The sequence below is a fragment of the Somniosus microcephalus genome, unplaced genomic scaffold (genome assembly GCF_052327205.1).
Source record: "Somniosus microcephalus isolate GS21.2 unplaced genomic scaffold, FLI_Smic_1.0 scaffold681, whole genome shotgun sequence".
Lineage (NCBI taxonomy): Eukaryota > Metazoa > Chordata > Chondrichthyes > Squaliformes > Somniosidae > Somniosus > Somniosus microcephalus.
In genome coordinates, this window is record NW_028225868.1 from 1 (window position 1) to 17376 (window position 17376).

At 42.6% G+C, this 17376-nt stretch overlaps 1 protein-coding gene across 1 annotated transcript in view; it reads left to right on the forward strand.

Annotated features, from left to right (window-relative positions):
* Positions 1-9613: 9613 nt before the first annotated feature.
* Positions 9614-17376, forward strand: part of LOC147081190 (low-density lipoprotein receptor-related protein 1-like) — a gene marked incomplete at its 3' end in the record, with an annotated part of 110708 nt that continues 102945 nt past the window's right edge. Inside the window, exons 1-2 of the mRNA XM_085980906.1 lie at positions 9614-9724; positions 14846-14952. Of these exons, the coding sequence (XP_085837032.1) occupies positions 14863-14952 (90 nt within the window). The remainder of the gene's footprint in view (positions 9725-14845; positions 14953-17376) is intronic.

The window sequence follows — 17376 nt, forward strand, 5'->3', positions numbered from 1 at the left end:
CTCAACATTGACTCCGGACCTCATGAAGTCTCATGGGATCAGGTCAAACATGGGCAAAAAAAACCTCCTGCTGACTATCACCTACCACCCTCCCTCAGCTGATGGATCAGTACTCCTCCATGTTGAACACCACTTTGAAGAAGCACTGAGGGTAGCAAGGACACAGAATGTACTCTGGGTGGGAGACTTCAATGTCCATCACCAAGAGTGGCTCGTTAGCACCACTACTGACCAAGTTGGCCGAGTCCTGAAGGACATAGCTGCCAGACTGGGCCTGTGGCAGGTGGTGAGAAAACCAACACGAGGGAAAAACCTACTTGATCTCGTCCTCACCAATCTACTTGTTGCAGATGTATCTGTCCGTGACAGTATTGGCAGGAGTGACCACCACACAGTCCTTGTGGTGACGAAGACCTGTCTTCACACTGGGGACACCCTCCATTGTGTTGTGTGGCACTACCACCATGCTAAATAGGATAGACTCAGAACAGATTTAGCAGCTCAAAACTGGGCATCCATGAGACGCTGTGGGCCATCAGCAGCAGCAGAATTGTATTCCAACACAATCTGTAGCCTCATGGACTTTTTGAGGATGTAACTGGTGAAATAGATAAGGGAGAATCAGTGGATGTGGTGTATTTGGACTTTCAGAAGGCTTTCGATAAGGTCCCACATAAGAGATTAGCGTGCAAAATTAAGGCACACGGGATTGGGGGCAAGGTATTGACTTGGATAGAGAACTGGTTGGCGGACAGAAAGCAAAGAGTTGGAATAAACGGGTCGTTTCCAAGTGGCAGGCAGTGACTAGTGGGGTACCGCAAGGATCGGTCCTAGGACCCCAGCTGTTCACAATATATATTAATGATCTGGACGAAGGAATTGGATGTAATATCTCCAAATTTGCAGACGACACAAAGCTGGGTGGGAGGGTAAGCTGTGAGGAGGATGTCGTGAAACTCCAGTACGATTTGGACAGGTTGGGTGATTGGGCAGAAACATGGCAAATGCACTATAATGTGGATAAATGTGAGGTTATCCACTTTGGTGGCAAAAACAGGAAGGCAGATTATTATTTGAATGGCAATAGATTGGGAGAAGGGGAAGTGCAAAGAGACCTGGGTGTTATTGTGCACCAGTCACTGAAGGTAAGCATGCAGGTGCAGCAGGCGGTTAAGAAGGCAAATGGTATGTTGGCCTTCGTAGCAAGAGGGTTCGTGTACAGGAACAAGGATGTCTTGCTACAGTTGTACAGGGCCTTGGTGAGACCGCACCTTGAGTATTGTGTGCAGTTTTGGTCACCTTACCTGAGGAAGGACGTTCTTGCCATGGAGGGAGTTGCAGCGAAGATTCACCAGGCTGATACCTGGGATGGTAGGAATGACGTATGAGGAGAGATTGTGTCGATTGGGCTTATACTCACTGGAGTTTAGAAGATTGAGAGGGGATCTCATCGAAACCTATAAAATTCTGTCAGGTCTGGACAGACTAGATGCAGAAAGGATGTTTCGGATGGCCGGGGAGTCCAGAACCAGGGGTCATAGTCTAAGGATAAGGGGTAAGCCATTTAGGACTGAAATGAGGAGGAATTTCTTCACCCAGAGAGTGGTGAACCTGTGGAATTCTCTGCCACGGAGGGCGGTGGAGGCCAGTTCATTAAATATATTCAAGAAAGAGTTGGATATATTTCTTGAGGCTAAAGGGATCAAGGGATATGGGGAGAAGGCAGGGACAGGGTACTGAATTGAATGATCAGCCATGATCTCATTGAATGGCGGAGCAGGCTCGAAGGGCCGAATGGCCTACTCCTGCTCCTATCTTCTATGTTTCTATATCCCTCACTATATCATTACCATCAAGCCAGGGGACCAACCCTGGTTCAATGAAGAGTGTAGAACAGCATGCCAGGAGCAGCACCAGGTGTACCTAAAAATGAGGTGCCAACCTGGTGAAGCTACAACACAGGACTACGTGCATGCAAAACAACTAAAACAGCATGCTGCAGACAGGGCTAAGCGATCCCACAACTAACAGATCAGATCAAAGCTCTGCAGTCTTGCCATACCCAGTCATGAATGGTGTTGGACAATTAAACAACTAACAGGAGGAGGCGGCTCCATGGACATCCCCGTCCTCAACGATGGCGGAGTCCAGCATGTGAGTGGAAGAGACAAGGCTGAAGCATTCGCAACCATCTTCAGCCAGAAAGGATTATCTACTTCAGCCTCCTCCTGAGGTCCCCACCATCACAGATGCCAGTCTTCAGCCAATTCTATTTACTCCATGTGATATCAAGAAACGAATGAGCGCACTGGATACAGCAAAGGCTATGGGCCCCGATAACATCCCGGCTGTCATGCTGAAGACTTGTGCTCCAGAACTAGCTGCGCCTCTAGCTACACTATTCCAGTCCAGCTGCAACACTGACAAAATTGTCCAGGTATGTCCTGTCGACAGAAAGCAGGGCAAATCCAATCCAGCCAATTACCACCCCATCAGCCAAATCTCAATCGTTGGCAAAATGATGAAAAATGTCGTCGTCAGTGCAATCAAGTGGCACTTACTCACCAATAACCTGCTCACTGACGCTCAGTTTCGGTTCTGCAGGACCACTCGGCTCCAGACCTCATTACAGCCTTGGTCCAAATGTGGATAAAAGAGCTGAGGTGAGGTGAGAATGACTTCCTTTGACATCAAGGCAGCATTTTATCGAGTGTGGCACCAAGGAGCCCTAGTAAAATTGAAGTCAATGGGAATCAGGAGGAACACACTCCACTGGCTGAACTCATATCAAGCACAGGTTGTGGTTGTCCGAGGTCAATCATCTCAGCCCCAGAACATTGTTGCAGGAATTCCTCAGGGCAGTGTCCCCTGCCCAGCCATCTTCAGCTGCTTCATCAATGACCTTACCTCCTCCATAAGATCAGAAGTAGGGATGTTCGCTGATGATTATACAGTGTTCAGTTACATTTCCAATTCCTCAGATAATGAAGCAGTCCGTGGCTACATTCAGCAAGACCTGGACACCATTCAGGCTTGGGCTGATAAGTGGCAAGTGACATTTGCACCACACAAATTCCAAGCAATGACTATCTCCAACAAGAGTGAGTCTTACAACCTCCCTTTAACATTCAATAGCATTGCCATCGCCAAATTCCCCAACATCAACATCCTAGGGGTCACCATTGAGCAGAAACTTTACTGGAACAGCCAAATAAATACTATGGCTACAAGAGCAGGTCAGAGGCTGCGTATTCTGCACTGAGTGACTCACCTCCTGACTCCCCAAAGCCTTTCCACCATCTACAAGGCACAAATCAGGAGTGTGATGGAATACTCTCCACTTGCCTGGATGAGTGCAGCTGCAACAATACTTCAGAAGCAGACACCATCCAGGACAAAGCAGCCTGTTTGATTGGCAACCCATCCTCCACCTTAAACATTCAATCCCTCCACCACCAGTGCACCATGGCTGCAGTGTGTACCATCTACAAGATGCACTGCAACAACTCGCCATGGCTTCTTCGACAGCACCTCCCAAACCCATGACCTCTACCGCCTAGAAGGACAAGGGCAGCAGGTGCATGGGAACACCACCACCTCCAAGTTCCCCTCCTAGTCACACACCATCCTGACTTGGAAATACATCGCCGATCCTTCATCGTCACTGGGTCAAAATCCTGGAATTCCCTACCTAACAGCACTGTGGGAGTACCTTCACCATACACACTGCAGCGGTTGAAGAAGGATCCTCACCACCACCTTCTCGAGGGCAATTAGGGATGGGCAATAAATGCTGACCTTGCCAGTGATGCCCACATCTTGTGAATGATTAAAAACAATCCTGATTTTAAATAACTGAAAATGAGTTTAAAAAACTATACAGAACCAATTACTAGCATCGAGTTCAACAATTTCAGATCATAACCTCGGCCCCTATTATATTTTTACTTATATATTTCTTTTCCACCCCTTTGTTTTGGGTCTTCCCTTTCCCCCCCACTTTCCTTTTTTTTCTCTTTCCCACATGGCAGCTGTTTCTCATCCTGCCAGTACACTTCACATCTAATCTGAGCTGTCTTTGTCTCCTCTGTCCTATTACCATCTCGTCTGGTTTTGAATACCTCTTAATGTCTCTTTACTTCTCTTTTGTTCTATCACAGCCCTGCCTTCGATCTATTTTAGTTCCTTTCCAGTTTTGAAAAAGGGTTTCAACCCGAAACGTTGACTTTTAATTTCCCTCCACAGATGTTGCCTGGCCTGCTGAGTTTTTCCAGCATGTTCTGTTATTATTAGTTTCATTGGTGTTCAGTCGTCAGTTTTTTAATACATTTAAAATAAATAATATTTAAAAGCTTTTAAAAGTTGCCTATTAGCACCCTTGCGCCTAAAAAAAAAGCTTAATTTTAAGAGCCTTCTCAAAGGCCCACAAACGGGCGCAATTAGCGGGAATTCACCATGTTGTTTAATTCGATCTGGGGGTGTAGCCAGTTTCGTGGGAGGGGACGAATTCCAGCGCAATGTTTTATATTCTAGTGCAAATGTTCGCAGAAACTTGCTTTGCGCTGGGCGTAATTTGCACTTGAAATTCCTTGATCTTTTTTGCATTGGTTGGGCCAATTACGCTGGAAATACCAGGGCAACTAGCAGTAAGTGAAAGGTGATAAAATCACATTGAGGGCTGTGTATGTAAAGGTAAGTAACGTGACTGCTGACAGAGCGCTGGAGTTGCATTCTGAGACGAGCTCGATGAAGTGCAGGTCTGCTGTGCCACTAGCTGTGATGCCAAGCAGAATTTTAGTGCTTGCCTACAGGAAGGTAGGAAATACCAGAGGTCAAGGCACCAGGAGCACATTCTCCCATCCTCCAAGTGGCCATTTGCACAATAATATTGTCAGAGGCCTGGGAGTAATTCATGGCTCATGGAAGAAAAATTTAAAAAAATTTACTTTAAAAAAAAAAATCACATGTCTGTTACATGTTTCATTACGTATAAACATATTTTATATGCGACTTAACTAGTGAAGACACTGATTTCCTGGTGTAGCACTACATCTTAAGATTTCAGAATGTTGACAATCATTGTGCAGCTGCATTATTTTTATTGTGCCTGGTGAGTTCTATCGATCTTGGTCTTAATGGCGTTTATCTTGTCAGCTGTCATTAGAGGCCATAAGAATCTTTGTGTCAGTGTCTAAGCTTGGAACCCACTGTGTTTTACTGATTACCTTTAAACTATGTTCATCTTTGGCATGTTATGCTTTGATTTGAATAAAGGTTGCTGCTTTAAATTTAGACATACCCTGTTTTTGTATGCTTTACATTGTGCAGGTGATAGTATGCATTGGCTCAAGGTGGCACACATAGGGATTGGAAAAGAGTCCAGAATGTAGAATATTTCAACAACAGCAAACTAATGGGTGCACCTGTAGTAGAATCTGGTTTAATATTTTTGTTCCAGTGAACGTCCATTCATATTCTTGTGCTGTAGCTTGGCTGAAAATTTAGGAATAAAAATATCCGCAACACTGAAATTTGGCTTGACCTTCAAATGCCGCATGACAAACAATTTGATGGAATTCATTTTCCTGACCTTTTTCATGATGAGCATTGAGCAAAACCTATGTTCCCAGATATCTTTCCATTAACACGCCATACTGTCTTGTGTGGAGGGGCGGGGGGGTGGGGAGAATCATAAAGCTTTTCCACTAGATTCAGACCTTGGTCAAAGTTGCCAGACATTTTCATTAAAAGTCCTACTCACATTGGAAATTGGTTTTGTTTCAACCCTCTCGAGGAAAACCAATACCTTACCTTAGGAGATTGAACATGTATGGAGTAAGAAATACCAATCAATTATGGCAACTGTTAATACATAGCAATATAATGTGCATGTACTGGGCTCCATCTAACAATTTTGTTCCTGCAAACAATAATGCCATTAAACATTTAGCATGAATTGTTCACATTGTCGTATATTTGACATGTAATTAGGAGTGTTAACTTCCTGTCTGTTTCAGATAGCCCTAGTAAGTGCTGTGCAAGTTTGGCTTCACTTTAAATGACAATGGGCCAGAAATTAGGTTTGGGGGCTTGCCGCGCGTGCAAGCCCCCGATGTGCACTTACCCGGCGCGCTGACATTTCAATCCTGGCCCGCATTGCATTTCCTGTCACTGGCCCGCTTCAGGTCCTGCCGCGCTGTGCGTGCGTGACCCAGCAGCATACTTAGTGCAATGAACCGGCTGGGATCACGTGAGCACTGGGCAACCAATGGGAGGTTGCAAAAGTTCATTCATGAGTTTGATAGTAAGAACTGTCAAACTCATGAAAACTCCTGGCCCCAAAACAATACTTAAACTTGAAAGAAAATTTTTAAAAAATCACACTACTTAAATAAACTATAAATAACTGTAAAAAAACTATTTTAAACAATAATTTTAAATTAAAAAAAAAATTATTATATAAAAAATCGGGGCTAAAAATAGACTTACCTTACTGTAAAGTCTTCAAAAAAAATGAACCTGTGGAAAAATTTTCTAATTTTACTTAATAGACCACTTACCTGTTAAAAGTAAGTACTTACGGCTGCTTTTTCCATGCATAAAAACCGGAGTCTTTTCCCCATGGGCAACTCTAATAAAAAAAGGGAAGTTCAGCGCGCACGCGCTGCCTGATACGTTGTACGCGTTCCGCCTCTTAACCCCTTGGGTCAGAGGAGAGGAAATGCCGGTTTTCCCTGCATGCGCTGTGCATGCTGAAAACTGGCAATTCCTCCGGGCCCACGCGTGAGTACCCCGTCCGTACGCACGCGTTGGGACAGGAATTACTGGCCCATTACAAACAAGCAGTGCTTTTTCAGAAGTGTGACTGCAAAAAACAAGGTGACAGTCATGTCACAAAGATGCTTCAGAATGATGTTGTGGAGAAACGCCTCACATTTCATTGACCTGCCTTTGCTCGTTTACAGAAGTGTGGCAACTTGCTGTGAAGAACAAAGTCGCTCCTGCCAGTGCCAGTTATCATTTTTGGTTTGGCAGGCTGTAACTAATGGAGCACCACAAGGATCAGTGCTTGGGCCTCAGCTATTTGCAATCTATATTAATGACTTAGATTAGGGGACCAAGTTTGTTGATGATATAAAGCTAGATGGGAAAGTAAGCTGTGAGGAGGACGCAAAGAGGCTGCAAAGGGATATAGACCGGTTAAGTGAGTGGACAAGAACATGGCCGATGGACTATAAATATGGAGAAATGTGAAGTTATCCACTTTGGTAGGAAAAATAGAAAAGCAGAATATTTATTAAAAGGGGAGATACTGGGAAATGTTGATATTCAGAGGGACCTGGGTGTCCTTGTACACAAATCACAGAAAGTTAACATACAGATACAGCAAGCAATTAGGAAAGCAAATGGTATGTTAGCCTTTATTATAAAGGGTATTAGAGTATAATAGTAAAGAAGTCTTACTGTAATTATATAGGGCATTGGTGAGACCACACCTGGAGTACTGTGTACAGTTTTGGTCTCCTTACCTAAGGAAGAATATACTTGTCTTAGAGGGAGTGCAACGAAGGTTCACCAGGCTGGTTCCTGGAATGAGGGGATGATCCGATGAGGAGAGATTGAGCAGACTAGGCCTATATTCCTTAGAGTTTAGAAGAATAAGAGGTGATCTCATTGAAACATATAAAATTCTTAAGGGGCCTGACAGGGTAGATGCTGGCTGCGGAGTCTACAACTAGGGGTCACAGTCTCAGAATAAGGGGTTGGCCATTTAGGCCTGAGATGGGGAGAAATGTCTTCACTCAAAAAGTTGTGAATCTTTGGAATTTTCTACCCCAGAGGGCTATGGATGCTTAGTCGTTGAATGTATTCAAGACAGAGATTGATAGATTTTTTTTCTTATGTTCTTATTAGAAGGCTGGTTTTATATGTTAGGACTGCCAACAATCAGTCTGCATCCAAGATATCTGCACTCCTCTAAATCTCCCTCTTGAGCATCCCTGATTATAACCCCTCAGCCATTGGTGGCCGTGCCTTCTGTTGTCTAGCCCCTAAGCTCTGGAATTCCCTGCCTAAACCTCTCCGCCTCTCTTTCCTCCTTTAAGACGCTCCTTAAAACCCACCTCTTTGACCAAGCTTTTGGTCACTTGCCCTAATTTCTCCTTATGTGGCTTGGTGTCAAATGTTTTGTCTTATAATACTCCTGTGAAGCGCCTTGGGACGTTTTACTATGTTAAAGGTGCTATATAAAGTTGTTGTTATTGTTGTTGTTGCATCCAATTGTTGCATTTTAAAACACAATTTAAGGAAAGAACATGCACCTCAGGCTCATGGAGAACAGTTTGTTTTCAAGTTATCTGATGAGTGAAACCTCATTACTCGCACCGCAAACAATGCTGTACTCCAATATTCTAGCAATACAGTAATACTGCCCTAGACTGTAAGCTGTTGTTTTTAGTGTAGGGATATATTAAAGATCTTTATAAATCTACTCATTTAGATGATATCACAATTATATTCACTTCACTTCAGCTGCAGTCTTTCATTTTCATCAAGACACAAATTAATTTTAAAAAACTAAGAAATGGTGTCATCTTATTAGGACTGTGACATTGTTCCTTTCCTTGTGCAGCGCAGCTGCATTGCGAGTTGTTAGAAATTATTTCATTGTAAAGATGTTGGTATTAAAATGAAAACGTCCAACATTCAGTCAAATATGAATCAAGTTACTTTCTGATTATTAGTGACATGGAATTAATTCTCCCCTATGATTCTGTGGATCAGTTAATAAATGATGCATCAGAAATGCAGTTACAACTTCCAGAGCTTTGAGGAACTAAATGTCAGTCAGACAACACAATAAAACACTTCTGTTTGCTTACTGAAATGTGCAATCCGTGGAAAACGGCATTGTGCTGCCAAACAAGGCGTTTGAAGTATGGGAATATCTCATGAATAATTAATAACAAAAAGGCAACTTGGTCGCGGAAAATAATCATTCCTTGGCAACCAAAGTGCAAACATTGCTGAGTTTATATCAAGTCAAGCTATACTTCTATTAACTGATTTTGAAGCGACTGATCGTAGCAAAATTTTATTGAAAAGGAAGTAAATGTTGAAGCTGTTGAATTTTCTTTCTTGAGGCTTTTATTATTGCAATGATCTATTGTCAGAACAATAACATATATATTTACATAATTTAAACAAAGTAATGGGAACCTAATCACAACAGACTGTTATCCCAGAGATGATATAAAGGGTGTGATATAATGATAATACATACATTTTATTTGAACAGGGAGTAAGACTGCCATTGCCTTTGAAGTGTACCGTGAAGTTGAATTTTAATCTATAACTGACGTCTGCATGAGTCAATGTCTATAGTTACCAGGTCTCACCTGAAAACACACAATTTAGTATTTGACAGATGACAAAGAAATGAAACCTAGTATCATACTGTCTTTAATGATATGATATAAAAAGAGGCTGATTTGTCATTTTTGTAATTTGAAAGGTTCACCACGTAAAATGTATTTCAGGATTAAATATTTTCAAAACACTGCTAAGGGGGAAAAATAAACTATTGCACCACTTAAATATCTTTCAGATGAAAGAACTTGTGAGCCATATCAGTTCCGGTGCAGAAACAATCGTTGCGTACCTGGGCACTGGCAGTGTGACTACGATAATGACTGTGGAGATAACTCTGATGAGGAATCATGTGGTAGGTTAATCATTTGCTTTGACATTTGCTTAACGATTTGGAAAAAACAAACATTTTCCCCAGTGTTGACAGTGCCAGTAAAACTGGTTGCTTATAATTCAATTGCCAGCACAACACAAAACTACCCTCCGATTCTGCACTAAGCCACTGATTAGTAATTTTAGTGAATAACCCTTCAGGACAGACAGTGAAGAAAATTACAATTTACACTGCCAGGGTGATTCTGGGGCTGAGCTAATGTGGAAAGGGATGCTGTTTTACATGCAGGCTTGTGCCTTTTGTGACCTGAGAGCTGTTGATGCAATCATTACATATTAACACAAATACTCCATTTCCTATTTGGAAGAAAGAATGGGGAAGATTGTTTTCACACTTATATTTATCATCCCCATCATTACGATCAAATTTGGAGGGTTTGCAGAAATCTGAACACTTTCTTAGGCCAATTCCCTTCAGCGACATTTGAAAATGATACTGCTGGCTCTTGTAATGCAGATCCAGGGCAAACCAATGTCACGGAGAAGGTTTGTCAAGTGAGGCACTTACCCCAGCTAGAATTGCCAGGCTTACAGCGACTGTAGAATGGCACACGCATGAAAGGAACAATTTCTATTTTAGAATCTTCCACGCACAAGAATGCAACTTGCAGCCGAATGAACATTTACAAAACTGCATTCCTTTTGGATTATTTTTTTACCCTTCTATGTTTCTCCTCGGGGTAATTGGGGCTCCGTTCCTACTCTACAGTATGTGCCTTCAATGACATTGTGCATGTGCGAAGGGACCGTTGCCGCGGTGACAAGCTGGCTTGTTTCGGCATGAATCATGTGTGCCTCACCCGCCAAAAAGATCACCAGCTGCCACTGCAGGCTTCTAAACTTTTCCAAGGCATGAGTTTGGAAAGGTGCCCTTGGGTGATTGAGCCAATTTTTCTAGTTTTACAGCAAGTGACAGTTTCCAGAAAACAGTTTGCCAGAACTCCAATAAACTCCTCCACATAGTTATCAGTTAAACCCATCTCCTGGTGCAAATTATATTACTCCAAGGGGGATAGACAAACAGAGTACTGATGAGTACCCCTGCATACCTAGCTTGTAAAGGCTTTCCAAGATGGGGAGCTCAGGACTGGCTCTCTGGCTGGTACAAAGAGCTTGCCCCCACTGAATCAAATGCAGCCACTCTTCTTGGGGTGCGCATGACATCTTCCTGTAATATACAGCACAGATCAACTAAGGATGGAAAAAGACCTGAAATGGCACATTTTCACAAAGCAACAAATTTAACAGCATTTCCTATCATTGTAAGTTTAAATTCTTATACTTTCTTACATAGAAACATAGAAGGTAGGAGCAGGAGTAGGCCATTCAGCTCCTTGAGCCTGCTCCGCCATTCAATGAGATCATGGCTGATCATCCAAACTCAGTACCCTGTCCCTGCCTTCTCCCCATATCCCTTGATCCCTTTAGCTTTAAGAAATATATCTAACTCCTTCTTGAATATATTTAAGGAATTGGCCTCAACTGCCTTCTGTGGTAGAGAATTCCACAGGTTCACCACTCTCTGGGTGAAGAAATTCCTCCTCATCTCTGTCCTAAATGGCTTACCCCTTATCTTTAGACTGTGACCCCTGGTTCTGGACTCCCCCGCCATCGGGAACATCCTTCCTGCATCTAGTCGGTCTAGTCCTGTTAGAATTTTATAAGTTTCAATGAGATCCCCTCTCATTCGTCTAAACTCCAGTGAGTATAAGCCCAATTGACCCAATCTCTCCTCATATGTCATTCCTGCCATCCCAGGTATCAGTCTGGTGAATCTTCGCTGCACTCCCTCCATGGCAAGAACATCCTTCCTCAGATAAGGCGACCAAAACTGCACACAATACTCAAGGTGTGGTCTCACCAAGGCCCTGTACAACTGCAGCAAGACATCCTTGTTCCTGTACTCGAATCCTCTCGCTACGAAGGCCAACATACCATTTGCCTTCTTAACCGCCTGCTGCACCTGCATGCTTACCTTCAGCGACTGGTGCACAAGGACACCCAGGTCTCGTTGCATTTCCCCTTCTCCCAATCTATTGCTGTTCAGATAATTATCTGCCTTCCTGTTTTTGCCACCAAAGTGGATAACCTCGCATTTATCCACATTATACTGCATCTGCCCAATCACCCAACCTGTCCAAATCATACTGGAGTTTCTCGGCGTCCTCCTCACAGCACACACGCCCACCCAGCTTTGTATCGTGCACACATGCCCACCCAACTTTGTGAAATGAACAGAAAATTCTCCTTCTCGACTTTCCTTTCCTGTTAATTACACTATAGTCTCAGAAACGTTTCTTTAATATTTGATATCAGGCTTTTTGCTGATGAATACCAAATGTACAAAAAGCAATTAGAATTACATTTTTGTCTCAAATTTACTAATTAAACTGCTTTTTTTATTGAGTTGAGCAATTATGTTGATAATTTGATTTTAAAAAAACAGATTAAGCAATAATTCATGCTGGGGTATAATTTCATTGGCACCACTAATCTTTTCTATGAGATTAGGCAGTGAATGTCAGGAAACTGTTGAAAGCACAGGGCTCACTAGATTAACAGTTGGTTGATTTTTCCTCTAATTAACCCAGGGATATTGAAGGACATGTTATCCCTCTACCACTGCTTGGCTGAGATTAATTTATCACAACAACAATAACTTGCATTTATATAGTGCCTTTAACATAATAAAATGTCCCAAGGAACTTTGATGGAGCGTTAAAAAAAGGTAGGGAATTCAGGGTTAGGGTGATCTCCGGGACTAGTTTTGATTGCCTTGATGGGTCGGTGAGGAATTTCCCAGATTTTTTTCCCACCAAATTGGCATGGTTTTTTTTGCCTCTCCCACATAGTTTCGGGTAGAGTGGAGAGTGCACCTAGTGTGATACACAAAGTATCACAATTCTGTGGGACAGGCTGGATGGACCAAAGGGTCTTTACCTGTCTGTCATTCATATGTTTATATGTTATCAGGCAAAATTTGACACTGAGCCACATAGAGATATTAGGGCAGGTGACCAAACGTTTGGTCGAAGTGATAGGTGTTGGACTGCTTTCTTCTTTTTCATCTTGTTATTTTAAACACTAGGTTACACACACACTCAATTGTAACAATGCAGGATCAGGACTTTATTGAAACCTCAAGCCATTCACAACCAGTGTCTGTACACAGGTCTCTTCATACTTCACAAAACCAGTATGAGTGCTCAGGTCTTTCCATACTACACCATTCCAGTAAGAGAGCGAGCTGCTGAACATCACACTTCATGATTCCAGTGTGAGCTCTTGAGGCATCTTTTTTTAAAATTCGTTTATGGGATGTGGGCGTCGCTGGCAATGCCAGCATTTATTGCCCATCATAATTCCAGTATGAGCTGCTAAACAGTCATTCCCTCACCTTTCTTATACCATTCTTTACCTTTGATCACTACATTCAATGCATACCTCCAAATAAATCATAGTACTTCAAAGATACATACAAATGACAACAGAATAACAGCATAAACTAAACAACCAGGCACTTAACACTTCTAATTGTTTTATTGCTGTCATAAAACTCTTTCCATTCATTTTATTACCATAAACACAAGTGACCAAGCTGACATATTCCAGACCATTACAGATATAACTGACTGACTCTTACGCATTCTACTATTTTACTTTCCTGTGAATATATCCTTGCTTTAAAATCCCCTTACCCAATTTACAATCCATGTTCAGAATTTAAATAACATTTAACTCATTGTGTGCTGGTCTCACAGACAGCCCAAAAAGAATAGCAAGGTACACAGGTAGTGTGAACCCTCAGCCTCACTGTAGGTTTTAAGGAACAACTTTAAGGAGGAGAGAGGTAGAAAGATGGAGAAGTTTAGGGAGGGAATTCCAGAGATTAGGGCCTAGGCAGCTGAAGGGATGGCAGCCAATGGTAGAACAAAGGAAATTGGGGATGCGCAAGAGGCCAGAATTGGAGGACCGCAGAGGTCTCAGAGGGTTGTAGGGCTAGAGGAGTTTACAGAGATATGGAGGTGCATGACCATAGAGGGATTTGAACATAAGGAGGAGAATTTTTAAATTGAGTTGCCGGACCGGGTACCAATGTAGATCAGCAAGCACAGGGGTGATGGGTTAGCAGGACTTTATACATAAGGATACAGACAGCAGAGTTTTGGATGAGCTCACATTTATGAAGGGTGGTGGTTTCCAACCTGGGATCTATCCGATTGGTATGGCTTAGTAACACACTGCACGGTGCATTTGCCTAATAAAGAGCGAAACAGTCAAAGTGCATTTTGTTTCTCTGGGGATATTCTGTGTCATTGCCTTTTTTTAAAAAACTTCCTCTGCTTGAGATAGCAGGACTTGTGGTAAAGAAATAAAGAACTTGCATTTATATAGCGCCTTTCACAACCTCAGGTCACCCCAAAGCATTTTACAGCCAGCAAATTATTTTTGAAGTGTAGTCACTGTTGGAGAGAAAATCAGTAGCCAATTTGTGCACAGCAAGGTCCCCCAAGTAGCTTTGAGATAAATGACCAGATAATCTGCTTTAAGTGATGTTGGTTGAGGAATATATGTTACCGGTGGATATGGCAGAAGTAATAGTTAGATCCTCTTGATTAAATGAAGTACAAAGCAGAAATACTGTCAGCTTGTATGCCTTGCTTCAAACTATTAATAACCATTTCCAGTCAAAATTTATATTACAGTGTTTACATATTAATGGCACTGTCAACATTTATCAAGACTTTGAAGTTCTTTTTAAACTCTATACTTGCCCATTTTACTGAATCATCTAATTTAAGATTCAGGTATTTATTAGTTTTAAAGAGCTTCTGAATTTTTACATTTCTCGTGCACCTGTATATAATTAGTTTTCATAACTGAACTACCCCTGGATGATTTATTATTTTGTTTGTTTCAAATTTCATTAAATTTAATATAGTTATAAAATTTAGAATGGCATGAAAACATTTTACATTCAGGATACTATATTGATCCAGGTTTGTGATTATGATGGAACAATTCTTCCATGGAATGGAATTAATTTTTTAATTAAAGCATTCCTTTATTTGTTAAATATCAGCACTTCGCTCATGCTCCATGAATGAGTTTACCTGTGCCAATGGTCGTTGCGTTGCTGCCAGATGGAGATGTGATGGAGATTATGACTGCTCTGATAGCTCAGATGAAGTAAGTACTCAGTTTCCTTTTATTACTTTTTATAGATAATAAAACATAACATTGTCTGTGTACAATATGAGTTCAGTATTTCAATCTTTTCATCAATGAACCTTTAATTTAGTTCAGTGAGAGTTTACTGAATATTTCTTCACAGGTAAGCCATTGACAAGTAACATAAATGCCAGTTGCACCTTTGCCGCCACCCCCACCCATCTCCATTACCTAGTGTGAAGGACTCACGGATTTCTTCATTTCTAGTATTGAATTCCTAACAGTTTAATTCTCCATCATGGCCCTATATTTGCCAGCATTGTTGATGGTTCTCTTTGGTCAGGCACCGTCCTTCTTCCTTTCAAAAGTGCCATCATCACACCCCTGTTCTCATCCCATCCATCTCTCCAATTACTGCCCAATTTTTAACCTCCTTTCCTCTCTAAGGTCAACAGAATTGAGGTTGTCTCCCAGATATATGCCCATCTCTCCCAAAATTTGCTGTTCCAATCCCTTCAGTCCAGTTTACACCCAGCTCACAGCACCCTGGCCAAAGACGTAAATGACATTCTGTGTGACTGTGATCATGACCCATTTGCCCTCGTTGACCTCTCTTTTATCATTTGATATGGTTGACCAAACCATCCTCCTCCATTGCCTCTTCTTGTTCAGTTCCATGGGACTGCGCTCATGAGGTTTCTCTCCAACCTGTCCAAATGCAGCTAGTCCATCTCCAGTAGCTCATCAGACCTTCCCTTCTGATAGTTATCCAGAATTGTCCAACAATTTATCCTTTCCCCCCTCATCTTTATCTATATGCTCTCCCGTCCACAGGCATGGAATCGGCTTTCATATTTATGCGAATGGCACTCAGGTATACCTCTCCACCACTTCCCTTTACCTGTCTGTGTTGTCAGACTGCCTGACACAGAATTAAGTCATGAATGAGTCAAAATTTCCTCCAGCTAAACATTGGAAAGACAAATGTTTGAAATTTTGGCCCCCATCATAATCTCTGCTTCCTTGGCCCTGGCTCCATCCTCTTCTCTGGCCCCATACTCAACCTGAGCCTGAGCATTAAAAACCACCGTGTCCTGTTAATGCCAGATTTGGACTTCAATCCCCAAATATATGCCATCACCAAGAGCACAAACATCCACCTACTCAACATTATCCCCTTTTGTAACTACCTCACTCACTCCATCAGCAAATCCTTATTTACTCTTTTGTCACCTTAAAACTAGATTTCTCCAATGTCCTCCTTGGCCATCTCTCACAAATGTCAGCCTGTTCAAAATTCAATCACTCATACCCTAACACACTAAATCCTGCTTGCCCGTCATGTCATCCTCACTGATCTACACTGGCTTCTTGACGGCAACCTCCCCCCACCCCCCCAAACCATTAAATTTAAAGCCCTCATCCAAATCCTTCTGTGGCCTTACTTCACCTTACTTAAACAACATCTCCGGCCTTACAAAAGCAAAATACTGCAGATGCTGGAAATCTGAAATAAAAACAGAAAATGCTGGCAATACTCAGCAAGTCAGGCAGCATCTATGGAGAGAGAAACAGAGTTAACGTTTCAGGTCGATGATCTTTCATCAGAACTGGAAAACATTAGAGATGTAACAGATTTTAAGCAAGTGCAAGGGCAGGCACTTGCTTAAAATCTGTTACACCTCTAACTTTTTCCAGTTCTGACAAAAGGTCATCAACCTGAAATGTTAACTCTGGGCCAGATTTTCAGTGTGCCGTGAGGCGGGCTTTCAGGCGTGCGGGGGGGGGCGAAAATCCTGAATTCGGGGGTCCCGACACCATCCCGCCCAAAACCCGCCTCCACGTAAGTTTCAAGGAAGGTGGGTACCCGCCCCGCACTGGAACCCGCCGACCCAAGGCGGGAAGGTAGTTAACAGGCAGTTTTTAGCCTAATCCCTATTTTGAGGGGTGTCGTATGGGATTCCCGACGGCTCCAAACCACGCCAGGTTAGAGCAGGCGGGCCGTCGGGTTGAAGGACTTGGAGGGGTCGCGATGTCGGTGTTCAGGTGAGTGATGGGTGCATGAGTGCAAAGGTAAGTGTGCTTGGTGTGTCTAAAGTGTGTAAAGAAGGTTTACTTACCTGTACTTAGCTTAACAGCCTATCTTCCTCTAGGCTGTGGGAGTCCATCACTCAGCCGGAACTGAAAGCTGCACGGCTGTGATCTGTCAAAAGTGACAGCCTTCAGCTTTCAGTGCCGGTGACAGTTCTAACTGAGTCTGCATAGAAGGACTCAGGTTAGAAGTCAGACTGTCAGTGTTTGACAGCTTCAAACAGCTGTGAAACACTGATATTTCATCTGTCAAAAACTCTTGACAGATGAAATTTCAATCTGTGACGTCACCTGTTGCTAGGTGGCTCTTAATTGGCCTGCTGAGCCCGCTGGGCGGGCTCAACAAGGTCA